Source organism: Mugil cephalus, chromosome 16 (assembly GCF_022458985.1).
Source record: "Mugil cephalus isolate CIBA_MC_2020 chromosome 16, CIBA_Mcephalus_1.1, whole genome shotgun sequence".
NCBI classification, from domain to species: Eukaryota; Metazoa; Chordata; class Actinopteri; order Mugiliformes; family Mugilidae; genus Mugil; species Mugil cephalus.
In genome coordinates this window covers 21,202,222-21,229,780 of record NC_061785.1, presented here as the reverse complement: position 1 = coordinate 21,229,780, position 27,559 = coordinate 21,202,222, and the positions used below count along the sequence as shown (strand labels likewise).

The 27,559-nt window shown below is 43.6% G+C and overlaps 1 protein-coding gene across 13 annotated transcripts in view; it reads left to right on the top strand.

The window, feature by feature from the left end:
• The first annotated feature begins 562 nt into the window (after positions 1–562).
• LOC125022710 (protein shisa-6) overlaps positions 563–27,559 on the top strand; it is a 61,909-nt gene continuing 34,912 nt past the window's right edge. For 12 of the 13 annotated variants that reach the window (XM_047609604.1, XM_047609603.1, XM_047609601.1 and 9 more), the window contains exons 1-4: positions 563–719; positions 1,093–2,004; positions 3,697–3,857; positions 11,633–11,734. In XM_047609604.1, the coding sequence (XP_047465560.1) occupies positions 1,478–2,004; positions 3,697–3,857; positions 11,633–11,734 (790 nt within the window). In that variant the 5' untranslated portion in view covers positions 563–719; positions 1,093–1,477. Of the gene's footprint in view, positions 720–740; positions 2,005–3,696; positions 3,858–11,632; positions 11,735–27,559 lie in introns of those variants that run through there. The other variant, XM_047609592.1, reaches the window with a different exon arrangement.

Below are 27,559 nucleotides of genomic sequence, written 5' to 3'. Positions count from 1 at the left end.
AGAAGATGGTTAGCGAACCAAAGCAAACGCATGGCTGTGTGTAGGAGTGTGCTATATGACTTCATTCTTTGGTTGTTTAGCACTATCAGTGCCCCATTGCTCGACTTCAGACACAACAAGCACGACATAACTGTAGTATTGGGTGTATTGACAGAGAGATCACGGCCAGTGACCGTTTCCTCCTGAAAATCGTCGTTTGCAGACACGTAACCTCAAAATGATAACAGTGAGCTGTATAAAAGGTCAAGAAATAGTAAAGAAGACTGTGGTTGCAAACAAGCGAAGCACGCAGCAAAGCGAGGAGGGTGGGGGGTGGGGTGTGTGTGTGTGTATGCGATCTGCAAAGAGAGGTCTGTGCTGCCATTTAATTCAGAAGTGTTAATGCCAATAACCAGGCTTGCCTGCTTTTCTTGCTTGGAAAAGCAGGAGGAGGAGGAGGAGGAGGGGGGGAGGGATGAGGGGTGCAATTTACCGATACTTGGCTGAGTTCTGACGCCAGCACTGAAGTGATGTAAGAGACGGAGGGAGGGCGAAAGCCGAGAAGGAGGGGAGAAGAAATAGAGAGAGAGAGAGAGAGAGAGAGAGAGAGAGAGAGAGAGAGAGAGAGAGAGAGAGAGAGAGAGAGAGAGAGGCAGGCAGGGGGCTTCAGAGCTCCGATTTCCTCCTCACTTTCGGAGACCCAGACAGAGAGCAACTCCCCAGCGGGTATCCTAACAGAGGTAGGCTGGCTTTTCACACCCCCAACTCGAAAACTGCACATTGAGTTTATCAAGAAAAAAAAATCTATCGACAATATTCATTTTATTTTAAAAAAGAAAAACATTTACAGTAATTGCCATGTAACCACGTTCAACTGCAATGGCAGAGTAAATTCTCTAGCTTACGTATAGACGGCAAACCACTTACGCTTGGTAGCTGTGCTGTGTGGGTGTCACATTGCCAAGTTGAACGCGCTGTGCAGACTGAAAAAAATATTCAGTTTCATAACCAAAAGTTTTTTTTCCCGTGTAGAAGCCTATTAATTAATTAATGACGTGTCTCTGACGTGAGGACAATACCTAATGAGCTCATCTGGCTTATTTGTCCTCCCAGCGTAACTTTGACTCCTGCAGAACTGTCTGGGTCTCCAAGAATCAGCACCTTGGACAGCGACGCACCGCGGCTCTCGCACGTAACTCAAGCCGGCGGAGAGGGAGCAGAACCCGGGCATCCGTCAGCTCCCATCCGGGTCGGGATATGGTGTCCTCCAGCCCCCGCTCCCCGATGGGTCGCAATGGGCTTTAGCGCGTCCGTTGCATAATAACAGCAGAGAATGCCCTTCACATCAATCCACGCAGAGTTGTGTTCAGTATGAGGGCAGCACAGGACACTGAGCGAGTCGGTGGCGAAACTTCCACAAGACTGAACCTTCGCGCGTTTCACCAGAGTTGAAGTGTCTTTGCCACCGCATAAGACTTGAAGAGGTCTTCACGTTACCATGGGGATACGGCACCTTTTGTTGCTGCTAATATACCTGGACCCTCTGAGCGTCCTGAGTGCTGCCACTGGCGGTAAAAAACCCAAACCGGCGCCAAGGAAGGCTCCCAAAGCCACAGCGGTCCCCACAGTCGTCCCGCCGAAGACCCCGCAGCCGGCGCCCGTCAGCAACCACGACACCTGTCTGGGCTACTACGACGTGAGCGGGCAGTATGACAAACTGTTCGAGTGCAACAACACCGACCACCGGTACTGCTGCGGGACGTGCTACCTGCGCTTCTGCTGCGAGTACAAGAAAGACCGGCTGGACCAGAAAGCCTGCAGGAACTACCACACACCGAAGTGGGTGCAGACGGCCGCCCCGTCGCCCATCCCGACCGGCGAAACCTACGATCCGAGCATGGACCAGACCAACACGGCGGTCTATATCACCTGTGGGATCATAGCCTTCATCATAGTGTTGGGAGTGTCGGTCAAAGTTGCGTATGACAAAGCCACAGAGCCGCCTCAGGAAATGAATATACACAGGTGAGTGGGAGAAATCATTAACCTGTAATGCATTTGCAACACACCTATTTCCCCTGCTCAGTATATGCCTTCCTCCTTGGGAAGATGAAGAAAAAAAGTCCCATGTTTAAAGCTTATTATTTACACCAGATGTATATAGACTATGACTGGACAGACCAGAATACAGACCCCATCTGGAGACTGGGTTCAAAGGTCAATGAAACTGACTTAGAGTGGTGTCAAACGCAGCCATTTTCAATGTACCACCATCCAATGTTTGCATTTCTTTCTTTATATTAGAAATAAGGAAGTAAAAAAAATAGTCTGGTAATGTGTGTGAATGAATTACCAGATTGTTATCTGCAGCCAGCACCGTTCAGACTGGACTCTATTAGATTAGCTGCAGATGTTAAAACATCTCAGGGAATGAAAGTCTAAAATAATTACAGAGGAGTTGAAAGAGAGCTGTGTGGTGGGCCGGTGTTCATGAAACAAGTGTGTGCATCTGCTGTGTGTGGGAGTGAGAAGGATTAATGGCCAACATTTATACTCGATGATTGTTGTTAGTTTATATTGCACATTAAATCTCTGAGACATTAAAAATAAAAATGAATTAAAAAAATAAAAAAGGGCATTTGAATCAACATTTGCCCCGATGTTTGGTTCACGAGGCAGTCGAGTCAACTCAGCCAGATGTTAGACATCATACCTCATGACCTACCTTCAAACCTCCGCCCCCGCCCTCTGCACATCAGCGCATGGCTGAGTCTGGTGTGTTCAGGTGGGGATTTTGACAAGAACACTTTGCAGAGATGAGATATCATGGCGAATGACGATTGCATTCACTCTCCTCAGCTGGCTCTTGCTTCCTCCTGTAGGCTTCACCATGTGTGAGACCTCATCCATGAGTCCACCACATGTCATAAACCGTGTCCACAGCGGAGAACAAATGCTGACACATATCATTTCCTCAACATTGACCATTTCTTTTTTATTGGCTGCATTATTCAACACTTGAGCAATCTTAAGACTGTGAATAATGGATAGTGTTAACGTTGGGGGTGTATCAAGGTCGTGTGACATGCATGCTCCGCTGCACATTCAATAAGGGACGGGAAGTAGGTGGGGTGAAGCTAAAATATTCATTTAAAAGCAAAGGTTACACTGCTGATACATTTGTCGTACAAAACCTTTGAGCTGCTGCAGCACTGCAAATGTAATTTCATTTCCGTGTTTTTTTTTTTTTCAAAAGCGATGTCAGGGAAAAAAAAGCAAACAAACACTTTTTGAACTTTCTTTCATCACGATTGCTTCTCTCCCTCTCTTTCCACTCCCTTCCTTCCCCACCCTCGAGGGCTTCATCCTTCCATATGCACCTGGTGCGGTCTGAAAAACATTCAAATTCAACCCAATTAGGCGAGATGCACGCACACATCCAGCGTTGTTCCTCTCGCAAATTAACATTCGTCATGTTCCCAGATGTAAAAAACTGAAAAAAAAAGACGAGAAGAAGAAGGAGAAATAGAGCAGCTCTGAATAACCCATAATAGCACAACACTGCCTTAACAATTATCAGTCATTCGGAGAGCAAGAAGACAGGCATAATATCACTTGGTTTTCAAATTGGTTCAGCTGCACTCAGAGGAAAAGAAACAACATCCTTTTGGTGTACTATTAACGGTTGCTCTTGTCTTTCTGTGCGTTTGTTTCCAGGGCCCTTGCAGACATCCTGAGGCAGCAGGGGCCAATTCCAATATCGCAATATGACTGTGAGAATTTCGCAGCGATGAACGGCTCTCCCAAAGACAACACACCAGCCAGAACCTCATCCAAAAACCACTATACCCCTGTTCACACCTCCAAATCCAACCACGGTAAGAGCCCTCCTCTCTTAGCTCAACACTCATGGCCCTCAGGCTTCACAAGCATCTACCACTCCATGTGTCATGGCCGTGTGTCAAATATAGCTTGAAGGCACAGAACAGGCGTTTAACCCTTTGCCTACAACCTCCTCAGCGTGACCATGTCATGCATTAAGCTGTGTATGTACAGTTTTTCCCGCATTCCTCTCTAAAGAGCACCCACTGTGCTCACCCTTTTAGCGGTATAATCTTCAATGGTAACATCCTGTAATCATCAGATTTGAGCAAAATAGGAGAGAGCGCAAAGGGGAAAGAGTGACAGAGGAAAAAAGAGAGCCCCGCTAGTGGAGATAATTACAGGCTGGCAAGGTAGCCAGACTCTGACATGCTGGAAGTGATGACCTCTCACTCAGTCAGCAGATGAATCGGACGCCACACACACACGGAGCGATTTAACCCGGCAATTCTGAGAACAGACAGGGAACATAAACTGGTAATATGGCTCCAAAATTGCACATGGAAGAAAAAATAAAATAAAACAAAACACAAAAATAATCAAAGAGTCCAGGAAGTCAGTCGGCGCCGGCATGTTCTCAGGCAAAGCAGGTGTTATCAGATGGAGAGAGAGGCAAAGACACTTGGGGAGAGGACACAGATGGAAAATAATGAGATATTACAAAGGAGTCGCTGAGATGGAAAGAAAAACAAAGATGTTAAGCGTCAGTGTGCAGGATAATCGCCCTTCACCCAGGCAGATATTAAAGTCCAGATGTGCCACATGGGTATAAAAAGTGAATAAAAAGTGCATATATAAATTTGGTGATTTGAGTTGTTACGTCTGATTTTTTTAATGAGTTCTTAAGTTACATCTGCTATGTGATGTCTGAAAACAGATTGATTGCTGCCTTTAAAATGTGAAAAGCAGACATTTTAGAGACGCACCATATTGTCAGCACCATCAAAGATTGAGAATAATCTGAAATATACATAAAAATCAGAAATGGCTTCTGAATCCTGATTGGCTGATCTGCTCTCCTTCACTACTCGCTCTCCTAACAGTTTCCATGAAAAACATACTGATCCAGTTCCAACATGAACCATCAAATGCACCATCCTCAATCATCCTAAAAAGCCTATATTAACTGCATGGTGCTGCCCAGTGGATTATATGTATATCTATGCATAAAAAATTAAATATGTTTTAATCCTAAACAAATCATCTCATGAGTCCGTGTGGATATTGACCTTCCGCTGATGCAGAAAGTCATAGTTAACAGAACATGATATGTAAAATAAGACTTTTTTGAGCCTCTGCTGGTTAAAACTGAGCTGCACCAACACGCACCACAGCACCTGATACAGTACATGTACGTGTTATGGTTGATTTGTGGCACAGGACAGAAACACTCTCTTCGTGTCTTTGTCTCTGAATATAAACAAAATAAGACTGAGCATACACACAGCTTCATTTGAGTCTGCAGCCTCTTGGATGTCATGCAAACTTGGCCTCTTTCTGCCACTTCTGCATTTATCAAATGCTCCCAGGGAACATTTTCGAGCCGTTCAGTTTTTCTTGCGGCCACAGTCTGCGTCCATTCACTTAGTGTCTCCCCTGCTCAGCCGCTGCATCAGTCTACTCCGGATGGCCACTAGCCGGCTCTGCAGGCTGATACGCAGTCGCACGTGGCAGGTTGCCTTCAGTGTGACCTTGCATGCATTTATATTCAGCAAAGGTCGGGCATTGCTTTATCTGCCCATCCGTCGTTCTGCCTGGGTATGAGGGTTTTGCCCGCCTGCACGCAGTCTCTGCAAAGAGAGCACAACTTGGGCCTGCTCAGCTCAGTCTAACCCGGTCAAACCGCCCCTCCCCCCCGCCCATCCACACCAGGGACCACAACCGTCCTGATGGGCTCGGACATGAAAGGCAGTGACAGCGCGGGTGAAAGCGTGGTTAATGTGCGCATATAAATTGGGAGCCCGCTCACTCTCATAGAAAATGCATATTCATGCCCTAAATGGGCATTTGGCACAGAATAGGGAGGCAGGCCTCTTAAGCAGAGGGTCCTCGGGTGGAGTCGACGTCGCTGAGTTGGGCACTTCACGAGCAGAGGCTTTTTGAGACACTCTGAAATCAGGTGGAGAGACCTCATAAAGCAAGTGGCTAAAGGGCCCGAGAGGATCCTATCAACTTATGTCAAGAGAGGGAAAAACAACCATTTCTTCTTTGATCCTCAGCGTGGAGTGAAGCCCAGTTGCTCTCAGCAGTAACTACGACATGTCAGTACCAAAATTATGTATTTATTTTTTTTTTTTGTTTAGGCTCGCTTCTTAGAATACGCTCTGACTTCACATTGCAGGCCTTGTGCGGCGACACGGCTCCCTTGGTGCACTGCAAAACTTGTCTGCATTTTTAGAATGACATATTGCTTTTTTAAATAAAAGCCTAAAGCAAAAACAGTACAGACAGCATAATATGATACCAGAGCAAGTGCTACTATTTTTATTCGAATCCACTCTGCATTGTTGTGGTGCTCAAATCCTTTTTTAGGCTGGGGTGTAAACACAGAGCACCCCGCAGCCACAACAAGGAGCAGACCTTGAAAGGGAGGAGTAGATACCTTTACAGGGGTTCGCCTTTGGTTAAAGTAAACAATAATCGTTTCTCTGAGTAATGCAGTTTGGCCCGCAGCTTTCTTCAGATGAAGTTGATTTATTTACCGCACACCACAGGCAAAGATTTTCCTTTTTTCCTCTTTTTTTTGGGGGGGTGGGGGAAGTGTTGCTTGGGTTCCTCCCTGACATTTTCTTAATGCGCAGAATGATGAAATATAGTTTTCAGGTAGTGTGTGAGAGAGAGAGCGAGAGGCTGTTTCTGCTGCCTCGGTTTACTCAACAGAAACCAAAGAAAAAAACAATTACTCCCACGGAGCAGTTCTGCAAAAAAGAATAGGAAAATTGGATTATGAGTTATGCGGCTCTGTTCACTGCATGACAAGTATTAGAATGAGCGGAGTGACTACATCAGAATGCACGCAAATGTGGAAAGTGAAAAGCCTTCAGCCAGTGTCTATATATGTCTGAGCTCCTTCAGTATGGAGCACTGGGGGGGGTTTTGAGCGGCCCGTTCATTTTGTTTGAGATGAGCAAACACACGAGCTTAAAGGTCAGCTGCTGTGGACAATTAGGGGTCGTGATGATAGAATAATATTTCCAGCTATTTAGCAGCTTTGACATGACCTTCAGATATTTTTAAAACACCGCTCTCCGTGTGCAGCGGCTTCTCTCTACCCAAACTACAATTTTTGCCTAAACAGTGATTAAATTACTCTAATTACTTGCCGACAGGCACTTTTATAATCATATTCAGAGAGCCTTCCCGCCCCAATCACTACCACACACACACACACGTGAAACACCTCCCCCCACTTCTCACATCCTCCCTCCAATTAATCCTTACCGTGTGCGGCTATAACATCTCCACTGTGACCTCGCCAGCTCCCCGTTGGCCACATAATCATCACCCCCATGTTAAAAACAACATTTCAGTGCTGACTGCATCAACACATTTAATAGAATCTTCCTCCTGAGTGCACCTGTGATAAACCTCAGCATACGCGAGGCCCCACCTAATTGTTTCCTGCCCTGGATCTGATTATTGCCCCTTATTATTCCAATGAACCTTTGGCCCCCCGAGTGTCCACATGTGTGTGGAAGAGGTGTGAAGGCAGGGATCCATCAACATCTCTTACTAGAAGCAGTAGCAGTTAATTATGGCTCAGTGTGGATCAGGACTTATTGCACTGCACCATTAGTTTCATGAGAGGGCAGGGGCAGGGTTAAAAGAAACAGGGCATATATTTGCCAGGGTGGCATTTAAAAAGTTCTTTTTTTCTAAAGGGGTTCCGGCGTGAATGTCAGACTGAGAGACGGCGAGAGAGGAATGTATATCTCCAGCTGAATGGCTTCATCGAGGCGGCGTGCATGATTCCATGATGCCCGCTCCAGCAGATCAGCGTTTGCCATAAAATCAGTATAGCATGTAAATTACCTCGCCTGACTGTGTTAAGGCTTCATCAACCTCTGATTCAGATAACCTCCCTGGTGCCAGCCATGCGGCACCACATCCAGCTCCAGTTCATGATATAATTGTCTTATTATTCACATTTCTCCACTCTCTGAGGTAATTCACAGGTGTAGGTGTCCAGTGAAGAAGTCTGATTAAAAAAAGTATTACCATATGAATCCTCAGTGCCCACCAGGTCTGTCGTTTCGCCCCTTCATTTCCACAGCACGTCGTTGAGGTGAAAGTCACGTTTTTCTTTGTATCAAGGACGATAAATTCATAATGCGTAGCTTTCCCTCTGCAGGCTCTTCATGCCACCTCACCTTAATGAGCTGGGAATGGGAGCAGGAGGGGGGGAAAGAAGGAGGTTTCTTTTGAAGGGGCTTTCAGATTCAAGGGTTGTCGCAGTGGGTCGTGGAGTGGCCTACCAATGACAAAGGTGACAGAGGAAGACAAACACATTGTGTGTGTGGTTGTCACACACAGAATTGCTGGTATGATTGAATAGGAGAAATAACCCCAGATACAGATACTATCTGTAGCCACGCAAGCAGCGCGGGGAGGAGTGTGATTGAGTTCAAAGTGCATCGTTATGTGGGTGGTGCAAACATATAGCTTTTTTGGCTTTGGCTTTTGGCTTTTTTCTGGTCTTTTTCCCCGTTCTGAGGATCGTTGCTCTGTGTTTGCTCGTCTGGTTCGCAATTCAGCTGTGTCCCCTCTATCTGTGCCTGAGGGAAACGACACAACAGGGAAGTTTTCCATTTGACACCGTGGCGAAGACGCAACCGGGGCCAACGAGAGTGTCGTGGGAACCCCTCGGTACTGTTTTGGTGTTTTTAAATGTGCCGCTGAGCGTTCTGATTGCTTGCTGATAATCGAGCGTATGGGTTGTGACTGGTAAACTCACCGATAATGAATTTATTTTTTCATTAGAAAACATGGCCTGAAGTTTGCTTTGTTGCTTCCAGTTGTTTGTATTAAATAAACGTGGCTTCATATACAGTAGCTGAAGAATCCATACTAGCATTTTCAAAGTGACGGAGCCGTCTGGTTATATAGTGGCAATTTAATTCATAAGCCTACTTCTCATTTTTATAACCAATTTTATTACCTGGTGAAGAGGCCAATCAATGAAACAGACCACCATGTGTGCTTTCCTCATTTTTCTTGTCTTTTTTTCATCCCAGTTGCACGGATGTATTCATTTTAATGTGCTCTCTAACATTCTGTAGTTTTAAATTTTCCTTATGGAGATTTGTCTCACGGCTCGCTGTTTGCAAGCAGTGAGCATTACGGTGCATATGGAAGATTTGCAATCTACGTAGGAGTTTATTTGCATATAGAGCACAGAGCCGATCACGAGTGGTCACTCGTGACGCACGTGGAGACACATTCTAATGGCAGGTGTGAAGGGATGTACAGTACGGCTGTCCATAGATAGTCTAGGAGCCATGTTAACAGCAGCACTGTTGTATCCAGTGGAGGCCTTGTAAAGTATGATAAATGGCCTCAGATTTTAGAATATAAGTACATCATCATTATTCCTTTATCGATCCCTCATGGGGAACTTCTTCTTTCTCCGCATTTGACTCATCCATTCGTTTACACAGTAGAGCTGTGGGCTGGGGCTAAAAACTACACGTCGGAGAAATGAAAAGGGGGAAGAACTTGAATTGATACAGATTTATTACTTAAGTTAAGCTTAGCCTTCTGTGCATTTCTGCTACGAGCTACTGGCTCCAGGCTATATTAGCTACTTTTGACAGACTAGTCTGTTGCATGTTACTTTGGAGCACAGAGAGAAAATTAGCTTCTATCAAAAGAGATGGTGGCAAGCCTCAGTATTTCTAAAGTGTTCTTATCTACATGTCACATTTTAGTCAGCTTGATAATGCTGGCTATGGGTACATTCAGAAATCATCTAAGTTAGTCTTATTTAAAACTCAAGGGTTCATGAACTTGCAAATCTAAGCTAAGATAGCTGTTTCTAGGTGATCTGTAAATCCTTCCACCCGGCCTGTTTGTTTGTTCTCTTGTAAAATACAAGCAGTTCCAAGTGTTGTAATGCTCATGTGCAATGAGTAGTACTTAACTAATGGGTCACGTGCAGTAGATCATTTGAATCATGAACACATTGTCGGCTGCTGTGAGGCATACCTGTCAACACCCTAATTTTCCAGTATTTCACACTGTATTTCAAGTCTGCCCCTCAACATCCTTCAATGTTGTTTGTTGTATTTCCCTTAGACGACTGTAACCTGCCCACAAACTTTGTTATTAATAATCGTCAGAAATCAATCAAAGGTTTGTGTCTGACATTACCCAGATTATAGATGAAACACAGTCGCTGTTGACGTCAGTAGAAAGTAGCTATATTGTTGACCTGAACACATATGCTGAAAACACACAGCTGATGTGTAACATACTGTGTGATGCACATATCTACAGGCTGTATAAAAACAGGCTGCAACTCAGCATCATCAATAACATTTAATAGTACTCCACGGTGTGTTGAAGATGGGACATTTGATGTGTTTCAGGACTGACTTACATATTCTAGTCATGGTAGAACGGGCTTCATCTTCAGTGAAGTATTTTCACACGCTTGATGAACCACTGCTGGGTTGCTTTAATAACCCAGTGGCCTCCTCAGCTGTCTTCACAGAGGCATCTATGAGGTTATTGTCAAGTGATCGGTGACTAGTCAACATAATGCCTAAAGCGTAATGGCATCAAAGCCGAATAGTTGACTTGTTTTCCAACCCCAGTGTACAGTGTACACACATCGCATCATGCACTGCATACAATTTCAATTAATTTGGTCCTGTGACCTGGCAACTCACGTCCCAAGAGAAAGAGTGTGTGCACAGGTCTCTGCACAGATAGGCCCATTCAGTCTGAAGGAATTAGGCCAATTCCATCTGAATTAATAAATTATCTACTAAGTAGCTGGGAGACAGAAGTAGCTGTTGTCACAATGTCCTGGCAGGATGGCGTTCAACTTGAAAACCCAAATACACCTGCAAATATACACAGCTGGACATTCATATAGCTGCTGGTTTCCAAGTTAGTGTCCATTTGTTTTGTAAATTTTGTAGGGTCCAGCACTCTGAACTGGTCCTCGGTGTGAGTGTGAATGATTCGAGATAAAATATCATCTCCCAGTGATAAAAGCACAACATTGTGGCATATTCATTCACTTGCTTATTTTCCAGACAAACTCAGTCAGTTATTTTGATCTATTACCACTATATGACAAATCAACTAATCAACTCCAAGTGTGTTTTTTATTGTTCTTGGTAGATTGTAAAAGTTATGTCATGGTTTTACTGTGCTGAGCTGAAACGGAAAACCAGCTGTGCCTCGCTGTAGCGTGACAGATGATATCTGAACGGGGGAGATTTTCTCAGCTTTTGGTGTGAGTTTGGATGGAGGTGATTAGGATGTTAGTACCTAACAAGGCTTATAATGACTGCATATTTCAGAATCATGATGTTTTAGTCTTATAATATAATGTGCTCTGGATTTGATTGTACTCTTTTATGGCCTCAGATAGCTCGTAGTTTGTTTTGTCAGTAGCTAATAATAAGAATTGTGAATGGATCAGAATACTAACGCAGTGTTTCTATGTCTGCCCCACTGATTGTATGTGAATGAATGTGTGTGAATGATTCTTTATATATCAATACCGTGGTCCTGTATGCCTGACTGCGTGCGTGACCAGGTCTTCACTATGGGAAGGAGAGCGTACGGAGCAGTGGAGGCGCTGACCTTCACAACTTCATCTCCTCTGGCTTTGTGACGTTGGGTCGAGGCCATCAGAAAGGTAAAGTGTCTCTTCTGTCCATTTTCCCTTCCCTTTTGTCACACAGGAGATTGAATTAACCCTTCTTATCTACCAACATTGTGCTGTGCACATGCTGAATGCTCAAGCAGCCCGCGTAATGTGGCTCTGGCAACACCAGCGATCAACAAAAAGGCACCCGTCCGAGGTGAAATATTTATTTCCAGATTCAATTTCTCTCCCAGAGCAATTCACATCAAGTCCTGTGCATGCGTTTTGCAATTAAATATGAGCGAACGCACATTTACCTCCACTGATGAGCATCGGCTGGGTGGAGAAGGTGACTCTGAACTCGCGTCCACATTTACAACACACATGTTGGTTGGGGGGTGGTGGACAGAGTTTTCCCGTGGGTAACACACTGATTAGTATGCAGCTACGTTGGCCAAGCCCTTGTGATTTATTTCCATCCATTTTAGCTCCAACAAATCAGACTCTGTGTGTGTGTGTGTGTGTGCGTGTGTGTGTGTGTGTGTGTGTGTGTGCGTGTGTGTGTAACCTTGCGGGGGTTGCGAGGCGAGCTCCTTTTACCTGATACAGCTTTCAAATGTTTAATTGAATGCCTGGCCTGTGTTACGGTAGAGGACTGCTTGAGTAAAAAATTTACATGGTTTAAATCTAATTCCACCGCTGTGTACTTTAATGCATTTCCACTCTTCCTCTTTGCCATCAAAACCTGCTGATTTCCTGCTCATCATCCTAATTACAGCAGCTTGATGACCTGCCGTTGCTTTAATAAACACCAGTTCGTATTTAGTATGCGCTGCTCGGCAGGCAGGGATGGTGGTAGCAGTAGTCTTTCACCAAATATCATGGCTGCGATTCCAAGTGCACAGAAACTGCAGGGGCCTGGAAGTTTTTCTCCACTTCTACTTCTAATGAGGAGCCATGGTATTTATGTTTACATGAAATTAGCTGTTTTTCTCCTTGCCTTTTGCCTGGTTGGTTTCCATCCCCAGAGGGGGTCTGTTTCACAATACCATTCATTCATGCAGCTAGACAGAAAAAAAAATAATAATAATAAAAAAAAAAAAATCCCCGTAGTCCCCTGTGCTTTTCTACCAGAGATGAGTAATGAGAAAAAAATGATTGGGTTTTATGAGTTATGATTCTTTTAAATAGATTTGCCCTTCTGTACAAATATCACAAAGCAGCCCTCCCGCATCCCTGCCTATATACTTGTCACAACAGCAGCATGGGGTATGGTTTAGCATTTCGCATCTGTGCAGTCTAATCTGTGTTTCCTTGCAGCGGGCAGCCTCTGATTCCTCTGCTGCAAAAACAAATGAAACGTGACAGATTGAGATCTTGGAAAGGTCTGCTTACTCTAAACTTCCTCTCAAAGTAGAAGTATGTGCACCGGTATTAACAGAATTCTTCTTTCCAGTGCCTCTGTTTGGCTGCCTTATGCCCAGAAGCAAGTATTAGTGCGTATTGAATCCTAAAATCAATGACACTCTGGTCTGGAGTTTGATTTGGATGTGGTCGCTGCTTGGTATTATCTCTAGCATTTCACTAGAGTACAATCACTTCAGGGTGGCGGAGGGAAACGGAACAGTTTAACCAAGCCTCCCCTGCACTCTCATAGTCTCTTGCAATCACTCTTCAAACGCACAAAAGCAGAATGGCTTAAGCTGCATCGTACGTTACCTGCATTGTTTAAAGACTGAGAAAAAACAAAAAAAAATGCATGAAAAATGCAAACACATAATCTTAATGATTTAAATACAGTCAGAAAATAACTTTATCAGTCTCTTGGCCCTTCTTTGGATTCATCTAAAACCTGCGGATGGATTTTAGGCATCGTCAGAGGTGAGTCTTGTGGACAGCGATGAGGAGAGTCATGTTAAGGTTGACGGCAAGTAAACAAGCCAACTGAATTTGAATCATACCGAGCTTCATTTATTTTTTGAAGAGGTTTGCACAGCTTGGTTTGTTCAGGCTCTGGCTGGAGAGTAACAAGGGTAGACACAAAACAAATAATGCAAATATACATTCCCAGGTCAGTCAATGGAAAATAAAATCTGCTTCCATTAATCTGGGTGCAGATGTTGCCTTTTTTGTGCATCTAATTTTTGTTTTGTTTTTTTGTTTTGCTTTTTATTTATTTTTTTGCTGCACGGACAGAACAAGTTTTTAGGAGTCACGATGTAGTCCTCTGGCTTGGATAAGCATGGCGTCTGTTATGGTGCTTAATTATACAGGGGGAAAGCGTGTTTGGTTGTTAATTATATGGCAAAGTATGAGTGTGTGTGTGTGTTGCAGTGCAGCCCTTGGGGAGGACAGGTGAGGTCAGGGGTTGTTGCTGAGCATCAGAGCAGCTGGATGCATCACATCTGCAAGGCAAGATACACAACAACCGCGTGCTAAATGAGATCAGGCACGAGCACCGGGGAGGGACGCTAAAACCCAAACTTACTTTGCTTTTAATGCGTTTTTTGGTGTAAAACTTCAGCTCAGCTTGTAGTTCTTCTGGTTGTGGTGTCCTGCGTTTTCTACAAAGCAACATTAAGGGAACGGTCATGAACTTGTGCAACCACGAGGCGTCCCGTTAAGGTTCAGGTGACAAAACGGAAACGTTTGGCTTTTCATGTGGTCTTAACTCTAATGGTGTCTTTTGTGAAGCACTTTGTGATTTTGCCCTGAAAAAGGTGCTATAGGAAACAAACTCCACTTGCTAACTTAAAGCAGATCACAAGCTTTCCATAACTTTGGCAAAGTTCGGCCAAGACAGAACCTGAAAAATGGTAATAATGCTGTCTCTGTACGGCAATGTAGGATATTTAGGTGAAGGAATATTGCAGTTTAAGACACATTTTTAAAGAAATGTCAAAGGAAATGCAAATGAATCCCTATTTCAATATCATACATTGAAATAGGGATATTTTCACATTCCACATTATATATGGACATAAACAAAGAGCTGATGGTGCTAAGGATCAGTCAGCCATTAAACCAATGCTGTAAATTAGGAACTGAAGCACCTGTCTGTTCTATGCTAGGTCAGTTCTTACTGCACTTTATCCCGTTTGGATTTAATTGAGATGCCAACTTTTGCAGTATTCATCCCTTGCAGTCGTCAGGGAATTGGTTTAAATTATTAAGCGCAACTATTCTCACAGAACAACCAGCCACATTGTGTTTCACTGTTTGTCGGGATGCACTAACCCGTTGCCATGGTATCCTATGGATAACCTGTTGTTCAAGCATTTCTCACTGGTGCAGGTCGCTTTATGTCTATTGCACCATTTTCCCACAATGCAACGTCTATAGAAAAAGACGAGTCACACTCACCTGCAAAACACTGTGAACTATTCTGTGATGTAGTCTACCATCACTGTATTAAAGTCAACGTTTTTTAGTTTTAACTGACAGTCTACTCAGAATTACTAAGAACTAATTCCTTAGACAGAAGGAAGGTTGTCTGATCAAAGTAAGAATCTAGTACCATAAATGTGGAAAATTCACATGACACATGAATGAGATTGACAGATATTTCACACACGAGATGTAAGCGGCAAAAAAGCGTTATGGCTTTATATGATGAATATAATTTATCTGTATATGATGAAATACATCGTGTGGTTTTAGGGCAGGTTTTTTTAAACTTCAAGGAGTTTCTGCATTTAACAGCATTTGCATTTGGACTGCTCCAGGTGCAGAACGCATCAGCACTGGCTGCACAGTAAATCAGCAACTGATGCTGTCGGACCTCGGCTGAGAGCATTTGTCATCGGTCGGTGAATCATTCCATTCCCTTCTCGTATATATGACAGTGTCTTTACAGTCCACTTCACACCAGCTCCGAGACCATTCACCTCTCCTCAGAGACAGAAGGAGCTGCGTGACATTATTTTGTCCCTGCCGTCAAACCACCGGCTCTTTTTCTGGGAGAGCATTTCATTTCGAGAAATTGCTGAGGCGTCTGCTGCTGCTGCTGTAAGGATTGAGGTGCGGCACAAGGGTGGGTGGCCATCTGTTCCCTGCATGATCTTCCCTTGCTCAAAGTCTCAAGTTGATGCACACCAAAAATACTGGTTTCAGAGGTGACTTTGGCGTTCGTTATTTTTTTTTGCAGTTGTCTTTCTTTTGAAGATTAAAACTCAAAGGGCTCCTTTGCTTCGTTGCAAAATTCATCATCACAGGACGGAAAAAAGCAACAACACATTTTTCACACAAGCCAAGTGTTTCCCCATGGTGACAATTTTTTACAAGTGCTGAACTTTATTTAGCATGCACAGCTGCTTACCTTGCTCCTGTCCCCTCAGCCATCTGTCCAGATCAATGCACCGCCTCACACATTCCCCTGCTCCTGTGCATTCTCTTGTCCTCTTGTCCAAAATTAGGAGGCAGCGAGGTTGAGGCTCGTGTCAAACTGAGCCAAGCTAATGAGGAGGCTCACTGATCTGTTGTGTGTATGTGCCGCCTGTCAGATGGGACCGCACTGTTACACCGCCTTGGGTGTAAAAACTGCAGAACTCGGTTTGAAGTGCGAGAGTCGCCAGTAATTGTATAAAAGTTCTCTGGAAACATAATCTCAGAAGATAGATAAGAGGGAGCTGGAGTAACTTCGTGTTCCTTTGTTTACCGGCAGCGGTGATGCAACCCTACACCACAGCATCGCTTTTAGCCTACGCAGAGCGAGCACACACTGGGCGAAGCGCAATCGCAGGCTCATACTAATTGTTCATGTCACAGAAGAACTGCTGTGTGCTTTTCCATTCATTCACTGTCACCGAGCAAAACACTGCACTGTAAATCACTGTCACACTGGTGGGGGCATAGTTTGTGTGTGTGCCTATTGAGAAAAGCTCAGCGCTCAGTTTGAGAATCCCTGGCAGTGATGCAGCCAGATTACAACTCCAGCGTCTTGATTGATTGGAATTTTCTGCCTCAGACAGGAGCCTGGACTGACAGCCTGCACGCAGATTTGATGGTGTATTAAAAATGCCGCTCGCCAGCTGCTATTGGTTGAACGCGTCCATTTTAATTATTTTTTCCATATGTCATTCTTGTTGACATGAAACGCGGCCAAGTCGCAGCATCCGGAGAAGTGATTACTTCAGACAAAGCCTCCATCCTTGACTTAGCGTGTGCCATACTTCATTACCTTGCTAAGCCCAACTTTTAATTCTGCCCCGTGGAGGAAGTCAAATTGGTTTTTATGGCAGGCAATTATTGTTGTTGTTTTTTTTTTTTGAATATGATGTGTCTGGAATGGTGGATGTGGATGTGGCGTAGCAGCAGAATTAGCGGGGGATGCTCTCGCAGAACTTTTATTTACAATGCAATTTCAGCACATTAACAAGTGCAAGAGCCACTAATTGGTGTGTGTGCTCCTTATGTAGCAAGATGCACTGTATAACAGCTCAGTATTAAGAGGCCGCTGGGACCATCGAGGGAGAGGACTTGCGGAGGGAGAAGAAAAATCGAACCAAACAGCAATCATGTGGTTCTGCTGTTATGTGCTAACAGCTGTTTGCCACTAATTTGTTCCTTTTTGTTTACCTTTTGTGGAGAACTTGATGACAGGGTATAACCCCCCTCCCATCCCTGCGTTTCAGTACTTGCCTCTGATTGTGACACACTCATCTCCTGTTCTTCCGAATGAATCAGATGCCATGGAGCAACAAGCCCACAGGCAGTATCATCATTTCCAGCCCGTGTAATCAACACTCCAGGCTGATGAGGCAGAAGATGAAAACATCCGCCTGTGAAAAAAAAAAAAGAAAAAAAAACCTTTGGTGTTGTTTAAGGTACACAAGGAAAAACAAGCCCAGACAGGAACTGATTCACACGGCGACCATGCATCATCAAGCCAGAGATGGAAGATGAGATCTCCGATGCAACACTCTTCTTTTCCGGCAAATCAAATATTGGACAGTTACTCACTGCTGCTTTCGGTCCAGCTTCAGCTGACTTCATGATAGCTTGTGCATTTTGCCAAGCTCTGGATGAGAATGACGAGATTTATTTTCCCCTCTTTGACTGATCTATAACAACGTAGTTGACACTAGCAAGTTGCCATTCTGGTGCTAGTATTAAAGTTACGTTCATAGTGCTTCCTACTACTGCTACAGTTGCAATACCGCTGTCATTATCCAGCTTTGTGTGAGAAAGGTGTCGCTTAGATGCTGGTGCAGCAGTCAACAACCCAGAAAATGAAACAGCCCTTTATTGACTCCCTTCCAATTAGCCTCATGAAACACCTGGATTGTAATGTGAGGTAAATGCCAGCTCGTGTGGTGAAAGACTATGACATTAGTGGCATGCGGACAAGAATCTAAGCCTCGATTAGCATCCAGAAGCTTTCAGGTGGACCAGAGGCCGAGGGAAGTGAGTCAGAAATCCTGTAAACAAGCGAACACTGTATGCTGTACATGTATTTTTTCCGTGGTGGAGGAACCTCAAGTCCCGTGGGAAATAGTTACCTTACCACCGTGAAGGTCAATGCATACAGTGCGTCAAACATGGCTTGTTACTGATAAAATGTGTATTGACTGCCTGAATGTGGCTGTTTATTGTACGTTACGGTTAGGGCTGCTGCAGCATTTTGCTACGTGCAGCCAATACGGACACCCACCAGCAAGGGTTTCCAGCATGAGCAAACTGTCCGGCGTCATTGTTGATAGTTTCGAAGACACACATGCATGCTCACACACACCTATGCCGTCCTGCGACCCTACATCTGAAGCCTGTTTGATACAGTCACACCCTTTAGCTTTTAGAATGTAATTCCATGCTAATCACTGCTACTTTCAAGCAGCTCTCCTGGCATTCTTCATCGCATTACTCCATCATTTTGTGCACATACCTATAATTAGAACAACTGCCTATTAAAAACGTTGTTAAATAAAAAGGGTTGTTATAACCATTTGCGCTGAGCTACTATCTAAATGGACTTTCTATTGTGGCATAAAATGACAGGAGCACGGCATCCCTGCTAGCGTGTAGTAATTGTGTGAAGTATATGTTGGACTGCCCCGGATCAAACTCAAGGGAGGGTTTTAGTGTCTTTCAGCTCACTGGCTTTATGGTCTGAAACTTTAGTGTTCTGATTTACCCTGACCACTCTCATCTACCTCACTTCAGGCAGCAGGCAGATGTTGTCAGTGAAAAAAGCAACAGAGTAGTTGCAGTTAATGAACATGGTGGTGTGTTTTACAATTAAAGGGTCCCCAAAACTCTATGCTGGATAAACAAGCTATTGGGATTCATCTCTGGATTATTTTCCATGAAAATATATACTCTTATTTTACTGTAACCTGTACTATCGGATATTCTAGTAACGTATATTAAACATATTTGGTGGAATTCAGACTGATCCATTAGCAGATTCATCTGGCACAGCCATTACTGCAGGGTCAGGGCTGAACACATTGATTAAGTAGGGTTTACACAGGTAGTGTAGTCTGTTTAATTGTAGAAATTAATTTGTCTGAAAAACAGTGTGTAAAGAGTTCTGCTATTTCCATAGGGTGAGAGTGAAAGTGGTGGGTAGTAAGCAACATCTGCCATTACTAGCTCATAATTATACAATCCATGAATCTCTTCTATCATCAGGAGAATTACACCATTTAATGAATGCACACTGAACACAAAGACGCACTTCACTTTACAGAGAATCTGGTTGTAGACCAAGTATATCATAAAAGTAAATAAGTGAAATCAATTTCATTCAGGAGAAATGAAGACATTTGGATTCATTTTTCTTTTGAATCGTCGCCACTTAGTTTACTGTGTACTGATTGATGAAAGCACAGTAGCAAAGTCTGATAAGAGTGGATCCAGTTACAGTCATCTGTTAAAATTGGACCAATCTCCCTGGAAACATTGGAACCATTATTTCAATACCAGTTTTAATCATTTAGTTTTTAACAGGTGTTATGATGACCTGATGTATTTCTTGGAGAAAATTATTTTTTAATCAAAAAGTAATGCTTCAACGACACAAATTCATGCGTAAAAATTAAAATCGCTTAGTTGCGGAGAAACGTGTGCATTTGTTTCTGGCCCTGTGGAAAAAGTTCAATATTCACTCTCTGTTGGCTCTGTTTTTGGTCTCACTCCTGGGACAATTATATGGCTTTTTAGCTGCTAAATGCTCCACCATGTTCACCAGCCGGACTCTAACTGCGTCTGTCTGCCGTTTGATGCTGAGCAGGGAGTGTACATTGATTTTTTTGAGTGCTTTATCTCTGAAATCAGCTGCCTGTTGGAACTGAAAATGAGCAGTGATAGTGAACCAAAATAGCAAAGTTGTGGGCTGGAGAGTTAAACGACGAGCTGAAGCTCACCATAAAGCTCCCTAAAGCAGTGCATTCGGCTGACAGTTTGTAAACCATTTAATGTTTTTCTTGCTGCCAGTTGACACATTGTTATTACAGAAATGTCTCCTTTAATGTGTCAATAAGAAGCTGAATAAATAGTATACAGAAAGTTAGGAAGCAACCTCGAAGTTTAGTCTGTATTTATCATCTGTTCCTGTTGACTTATAATGTTATAATCTTTTATGGTTGTATACGTTGCCTTGAGGGATAAATGTCAAGAGATCATAGAGAAAATATCCATTGGATGTATCACTTAAATTAAGAACACAACCCCTTTTTTTAACTTCTTCCATATCTTCCCTTTGCTGCTTTAAAAAACAGTTCAGTTCATTATGAGCTGTTATTAGTTTAAAACCCACTAAAAAGTGATTCCTGATTTCCTCTGTTGATCATATCATGAAAGTTCCTCAAAGGTCTCTCATACAAATGTGTCTGAATATTTATTCTTTATCTTAAAGCTTATTGATAAGACGAGTTAAATCTTTACGGCTATCACGGCTTGCTTTCCCAGAAAAGCCTTCTACTCCTCTCTTCACTGACAGAAATCCTTTCTTAAAGTCTTTGAAACCGGGTCCCACTTCAGGGACCGATCAGCACACCCAAATCAGTTTTAGGGGTCTGAAAATCCAATCGAGCTGTTCCCTTTTCGCTCCTCTTTTGATTGACAGCGCTCTCCAATTGGGGCAAAGTGTTCCCGCTCATACAAATTGATGGTCAGGTTCCAGGGAGGTGGCACGGCTGACCTGCTGGCTAAGCACTCTGCGGAATAAGCAATAAAAAAAAAAAAAGTGTTAATAAGGTCCAGGAGCGAGTGGGGCCGGCACCGCGGCGCTCATTAGCAGAAAGAGAGATCAAGACAGATTTCTCTTTCACACAATATGGAGAGATGACAGGACAGCTCTATCCCTTATCCCGTCTCTGGAGCTTCTTCCTTTGAATATTTAGTGGAGTCCAGGATAAGGGGAATCATTTTTGCTCAGTTAGGGGTTAACAGGGTGTAGGCAGGTAAGTGTCTGTGACATGCCTGTTTTATTATTCACTTTGAGCACAGAGCAGTGGGACAGAAATGAGGTGGCGAGGAGTGACTTGCTGAGCGTTTCAGCCACACTTTGCGCTGCTTCATGATCTGTCAGGACCAGTGTGGGTCCAATGTCTTCAGATGAGTTCATCGAAGATGATTTAAAAAAAGGGTTGTTGGTTCAGTTTGTAATAAACAAGGAGGATAATGGTGCACATTTTCAGACGTCTCTCCAGGATGACAGAGGAACTGTTGCACTTGACACGAATAATTGAATAATTCAAAAGGGATGTTCGACCCTTAGCTTAGTTTTTCAGTGTGTGATGTTTGATTGCCAGTTTCAGAGCGTTGCGGGCACCGCTTATCCAATGTCAGAAAGCTACTGGGTGACGGGCGTTTTACTTGAACGCCGCCATTTTAGGACACCTCCCCGCAGTTTTTCTTCGCCCTAATTGACACAGCTCGGTAGCAGTCCTTGGTGTCCTTTAGCCGAGCTCCGAATTAATGACCATCTCTTGGTGTGGAGAATCCAACGCATGCGGGGGAGAGAAAAATAAAACCCTCGTAGCATTCTCCAAAATACCACCAGAGACAAATATGTTGAGGTCAGTGAATGACAAGCAACCCTACAATTCCTGACAAGACTCTAGGGTACGCTGAGGAACAATACAACTTCCAGATACACTGCAGTCAATTACAGTGATGTGAGATGTGGGAGAAGGCAGAGGAAATGACAGTCGGGAGACAGCTCTGTTATCATTGTCCTTCTGTTGTGGCCACTTTGAAACAAGTGGAGCTATTTGTCTGGCAGCGAGGTACGCTGGAGAGGAAGAGGGGGAAGGCTTTTATCTCTTAAGAGAGTCGGGGACAAAGGAATGTGCAAGAAATGTGGCGAAGACTGTATATCCGAGTGGTAAAGAAAAGTGAGCGAGCTAAGAAGGAAAGGGAATTTTGAGAACAGGGGTTTGTCAGGTGAAATGGCAGGAGAAGAGAAAGAGTGCACTTGCAGGCAGGTAGTCGGGGGACAATGGGCTGACAAGGCTGCTGTGATGTTTGCTCGGGCACGGCAGCGTACTCTTAATGTGTAGCATCAATCAAGATGCTGCCCACCGCACAGCGTGGCAACTTTTATCGCTACTCATTAAAGTAAGTGCAGATATTTTATGCATCAGTTGGAATGCAAGGACTTTTTCATGCTAATTTCCCTCCTTTAGATTCGTTATTCATCATCTTTGATCAACGGGGTCCTGTCCACATATAAAGTGGAGTGGAGACTGTGCGCCTGATGAATCTGGAATCCGCCATGTGCTGAAGCATCACATCTGTGGATTTCCTCCGCCTGCTTAAGTTTATTTAGCAGACTCAGGAGTTTTATTTACATTTAGCGAGACCAGATAATACATTACACCCTCCTTGAGTTGTTCCGCAAGCCTTTTCTTTAGATTCAAATGAAAGAAGTGTAGCGTTGACGTCTTTTTACTAGGGTAATATTTATGATCCTTTAAAGCAGAGATCACACTCTAGAAATCAAGTTTTTCTGTCCTCCCACTCCTCCACTGGAGGCAACTCCCAGATGAAAAGAACATTTAACAGATTTAAATCCACACCTTCGCCTCCTCCTTTGCCACCTTCACCCCCGCGGTCCATGCGAGACTGATAGGATGACTTAATATGCGACGCCCTGCGCTGAAATGAAATGAACTTGTGAACTTTGCTCCAAATATCAATCCCCGTGGACCGCTTGGCCTCTCTGGTGATCCCGTTAGCAGATGAAAGGAGGTTGGCATGGGCGGTTGAACTGGGTTTTGGGTCAGGTCCCACTCTTTGAATTTCAAGCTTCTGCACATTGGGACTTTTTCCTCACCGCTTCCTTTTCTTCTTCTTCTTCTTCTTCTGCTCAGTGATGGGAATTGAACACAGCGTTCAGTTTTAATTGATTTTTTTTTTGTGAGTGAATGTGAGCGGTGAACACCCTCTCTCATTAGAGATACGACGGCAGATCTGAGAGCTGTTAATCCAGTGGTAAAAGGACATTGTCGAGCTTTTGAATCAAACAGCCTTTGTCTTTAAGTCCTCCTTTATTTAACAGTCCTCCCTGCGTTTATTAAATCACACAGCAGCACTTGTTTGGATACTTGTTGTCTCTGAGTACCTTTAACTTGTCTATCAGCCGCTGTTGATCTGCACCTGCTGAGATGTAACAAACAGAAACAGGAGGGATACGACGCTTTAACTGCAGAACACTCTGTGGACTGGGTTTCCAAATATTTGGCAACAGCGGCACCAAAAATAGCTAGCCCAAGCTGTTTATCATATTGAAAAGCATGACACTGTATATTGAACAGCCATGTCCTTCACAGAGTAGCTTTGAGTGATGGAACAGCGGTTATAAATAGTCATGCTGAGGGCATTTTAAGGATACTTCTCCAAGTATTTTAGGTAAGACTGGTAAAAGACTGATCTCAACTCTGCCGTGTTGACCTCAAGCAGCTTTATACCCACCTCCCTACAAGGCAAACTCCCGCTCTCATCTGTGATCTATTATTCATAACGAGAAGGCAGAGACAGAGACTGGGAAAGGCAGATAACTTGGTTGCTTCTTCTTCCAGCCGCCGCCACCTCCCTACTACTATTATCCAGAGGCCATTGTACAGGGAAACAAATGGAATGATTGCCTTTTGTTGTACAGAGGTTGTGTTCTGTGTAGAATATGAATGCAGACTTGCCATTCAGAGCACAGAAGCTACGACTGCCAGTTGCATTGTGCAAATAATCATGCATGCGAGGGATCAAATTAAAATTTATCAGCCCTGATTTGGTATCCATCTCCAAATCTATTTCCAGCAGATGAAAAATTGAAAAGGCAAAGGAGAGCACATATTTTGAGTTTGGTGCTAATTTGCGTCGCCGATACTCACTGATACTTTTATCAGTTTTTTCTTCGTCTGTTTTTTTTCTTTTTTCATTTTTATCGATTTTACCCAGGCTTAAAACTGCCAAAATAGTCTTTAGTTACCCTAGTGGGGCAGAGATTTGTAAGGTTGATCGAAGCAGTTAAGGTAATACTTTCACATTTACTGAACGGATGATGGGCATCAAATCGAGATTTAATACTGACCACAAGTTCAAGTCTTGGTGCCTGTTTGACACGTAGTGACCAACTCCTTGCCAGTTACATCAAATGAGTCCCCGTAATGGGACTATTTGTAACCCACAGCGTTAGCAACACAAATACATTTTTACAATGACACACACATTCCACTGCAAATGCGAACACGGCTACAACCAGCAGTCCCGGTCTTAGTGTAGAGGCTGATAAATGACTCCCGTTGTTGGGATAATCAGTAATCATTATCAATTTTCAGTGGGCAATTGTTTACTGAGCACCTAAACAATTTTCTCATTTAGCATTTACAGATGATAAAGCATGATGACACACGTTTAGCTTGTTGCTCTTACTGAATTAGTGCAGCGATAATACAATTTGCTGAACCGGGCCAGCCGAACGTTTAAAACGGACCTTTTTTAATGCCTCTGCCATGTATTTAACAACAAGCCGAGTGTCTGTGCCTCATCCAAAGGCAGGTGGTGTTTTCCTGGGCTTCCATTTCGCACTGTTGTTCACGCAACATGCAAGCTGGAGGGACGAGAGAGCAACACCCCGCCGAGCTTGGCATTATGCTCCAATTTGAAAAATCACACAGGATGTGAGAGACTTGACATTCTGAGAGGAGCTCTGTTGGGCTGATAAAGCAACTCCACGAGCTGTTGGATGGAGAGGAAAAGAGCCGCCGTCTCAACTTCTCATGGCTGTCACTGACTCCATTCCCCCTCCGCACATTACAGCACAGCATTCATGGCCCTCTCTGACCAGATTGGCAAATTGCCTCCAACTTGTCAACAGTGCAGGTTCTGAACCTTTCATATGGTGGGAGCTTGAATCATTGACAGCGGAGACTACAGGTATTCAATCTAGACCACGGGGTAGTAGACGGGGAGGGGGGGCAGATATATTATAATTGAAAGGCCCCTTCAATAGCAATAAATAATGAAGTTTCCCTGGAGGCCATTAGGGGATGGGGAAGGGAGTGCGTTGCATGGAGGAAGGTGTTCTCACATATATCGAGTCAGCCTGTTAACCCCCCGCCACGCGAGGCATGGAGGGAATATGATACGGGTGTGAGAACACAGGAGGGGGAGGCAGTCACACTGCTTCATTATGAATCAACCGGAACTGGTCTATGCATGACATGACTGTGGTATTATCTGAGATGCTCTTTAGTGACATTACAGGAATGTCTTTCTGGTATCTTACCAGTTTCTGTACAGTGTTACGATTTGATCATGGAGATTCTTGTAGCGAGAATTTACAAAGAGTTTAATGCTATGACTAAAATGGATGTTACATTTGTTGTGCATAAAACAAGCATAAAACATATCATTCTGGCAGTGGGATCTGGACAAGGAGACGTATCGCATTTCAAATTTCTCCAGTGCGCCTTTGACTTATTTTCCTTTCCCCCGTCGCAGTCACTTGATGAACAGTAAAACTGACTCCCATCCTGCAGGAATCCCACAGGAATCCCATGATCCACAGAATGTCAGCCTCTAACCAGCATATCATCTCCGCTCAGCTCGCTGATCTGTCGCTATCTGCCACACCAAGTCTGTGTCATCAGGTCCTCCAGCAGGAATCTATAGAAGAAGGCCTCTTATCGTACATGCTACAACAAATTATATCACTAGCAACTCAGCTTTTTTCTTTTCTTTTTTTTTTTTTTTTTTTGGTACAGAAATACAGTATACCCCAGGGAAATGTCAAGAAGTTATGAATGATATGAATAAAGTTAACCCATACTTAATCAGCAATAATAGGAATAGTAGAATAAAAGTAGATCTATACATCTATATTGTGCACTATCCATTTGGAAAAACAAATAAAAAAAATACAATATTACAACTGCTTATACTATATATGACTTGCAATTAAAAATCTAGAATTTGTTCATTGTTTACACCACATTTTAATTGGAGGTTTTTTAAGAGACATGGAAAATATCTTTTAAAATAAATAAATAAAAATAAATAAGGTTTCCCTCGGAATTCGATCAGGGTGGAATACCCTGCAGTACCATTTAGTTCATCGTTAAGACATTCTATTATTGGGTTAGCATGCCCATAAATCAAAATGACCAGCGCTATCTGTTCTCTATTAGAAATGCCTGTGGGTTGTAGGAATTGTAATTGTAAGGTAGCTTTAGTGAAGTCTCAACCATATCAGAGGTGGATGATATGACAGCTGATGATGAATTCCTGCTGTCTGATGTTCAGAAATAGAAGGTAAATACCTGTTTCTTATGTGCAGTACTTCACAAGCAAACTTTTCTTTTGCACATAAACTATTCACATTCATTTCTGCTATGCAGGCCACACGTCACTTCTTATAGTATATCCACGTAGTAATTGGCAGACCCTTGAAGCACTTTCAAATCAGGCAAAATTAGCCGCATGCTGCAGCTTCTGACAGATATGAGCTTTTCAATCCCCTTCCCAACTAAGCGGAGGAGTTTTCTGTGTCTTAATTACCTCACATTTGGCACAGTGCACTGCAGAGCTAGCGGGGGCCGCGGGGAGATAGGGACTCAGCTGAGACATTGAGACAGCGGTTGGTGACAGAAGCCAGGGGAGGACACAGCAGAGAATGCGCTCCCAGCTAGCATGCCTGGGATGACATGAGCAGTGGTGGAGGGGGCCAGCGATCCCCGAGGAGGAGCAGAAGAAAGAGGAAGAGCTAGCTCAGGGGAGAATTCCCCTCAGGCACATATGGCGCAATTGAAACATCCATATGCCGGCATAAAGCAGAAGATGTTCAGTGTGTCAGTGCTCTCAGTCTCTCTTGCTTTGGAGATATGGCTGGTCTGTTTCTTTTTTTCTTCTTGTTTTGCGCACAGTTTGAAATCCCCTGAGGAGAGCTGACAGTGATAGAGGGAAGACAGTGATGTTCCAGAAGCTCAACACTGGGAATGCAACATCATGGTCAGCGTATAGTTTGAGCTATAGAATATGGGCTACTTCAAAACAACACGAGGGCTGTTTTGACGTACACAGTTGTATTTATCAAAAATAAAAGGACTCTTCTACACAGTAACAGCAAATCTCTAGAGTAATGCTTGCCAAGAGGTTTAGATGTTTGGTACCACTGATGATGTAGGCATGGACATTTTTAAGGCAATAGTTTTGTCGGGCGGCACTAGAAATAGTTCATTATCTTAACTCGGGAAGTTTACCATGTTGACATACAGCACTCTGTGGACTCTGTGACTATTTTTTGCACATTAGTATGTGACTGTATGTTACTATATGACTATACATTACTATGTGACTGTATGTTATTATGTGACTATACGTTACTACGTGACTATACGTTACTATGTGACTATGTTACTATGTGACTATGTT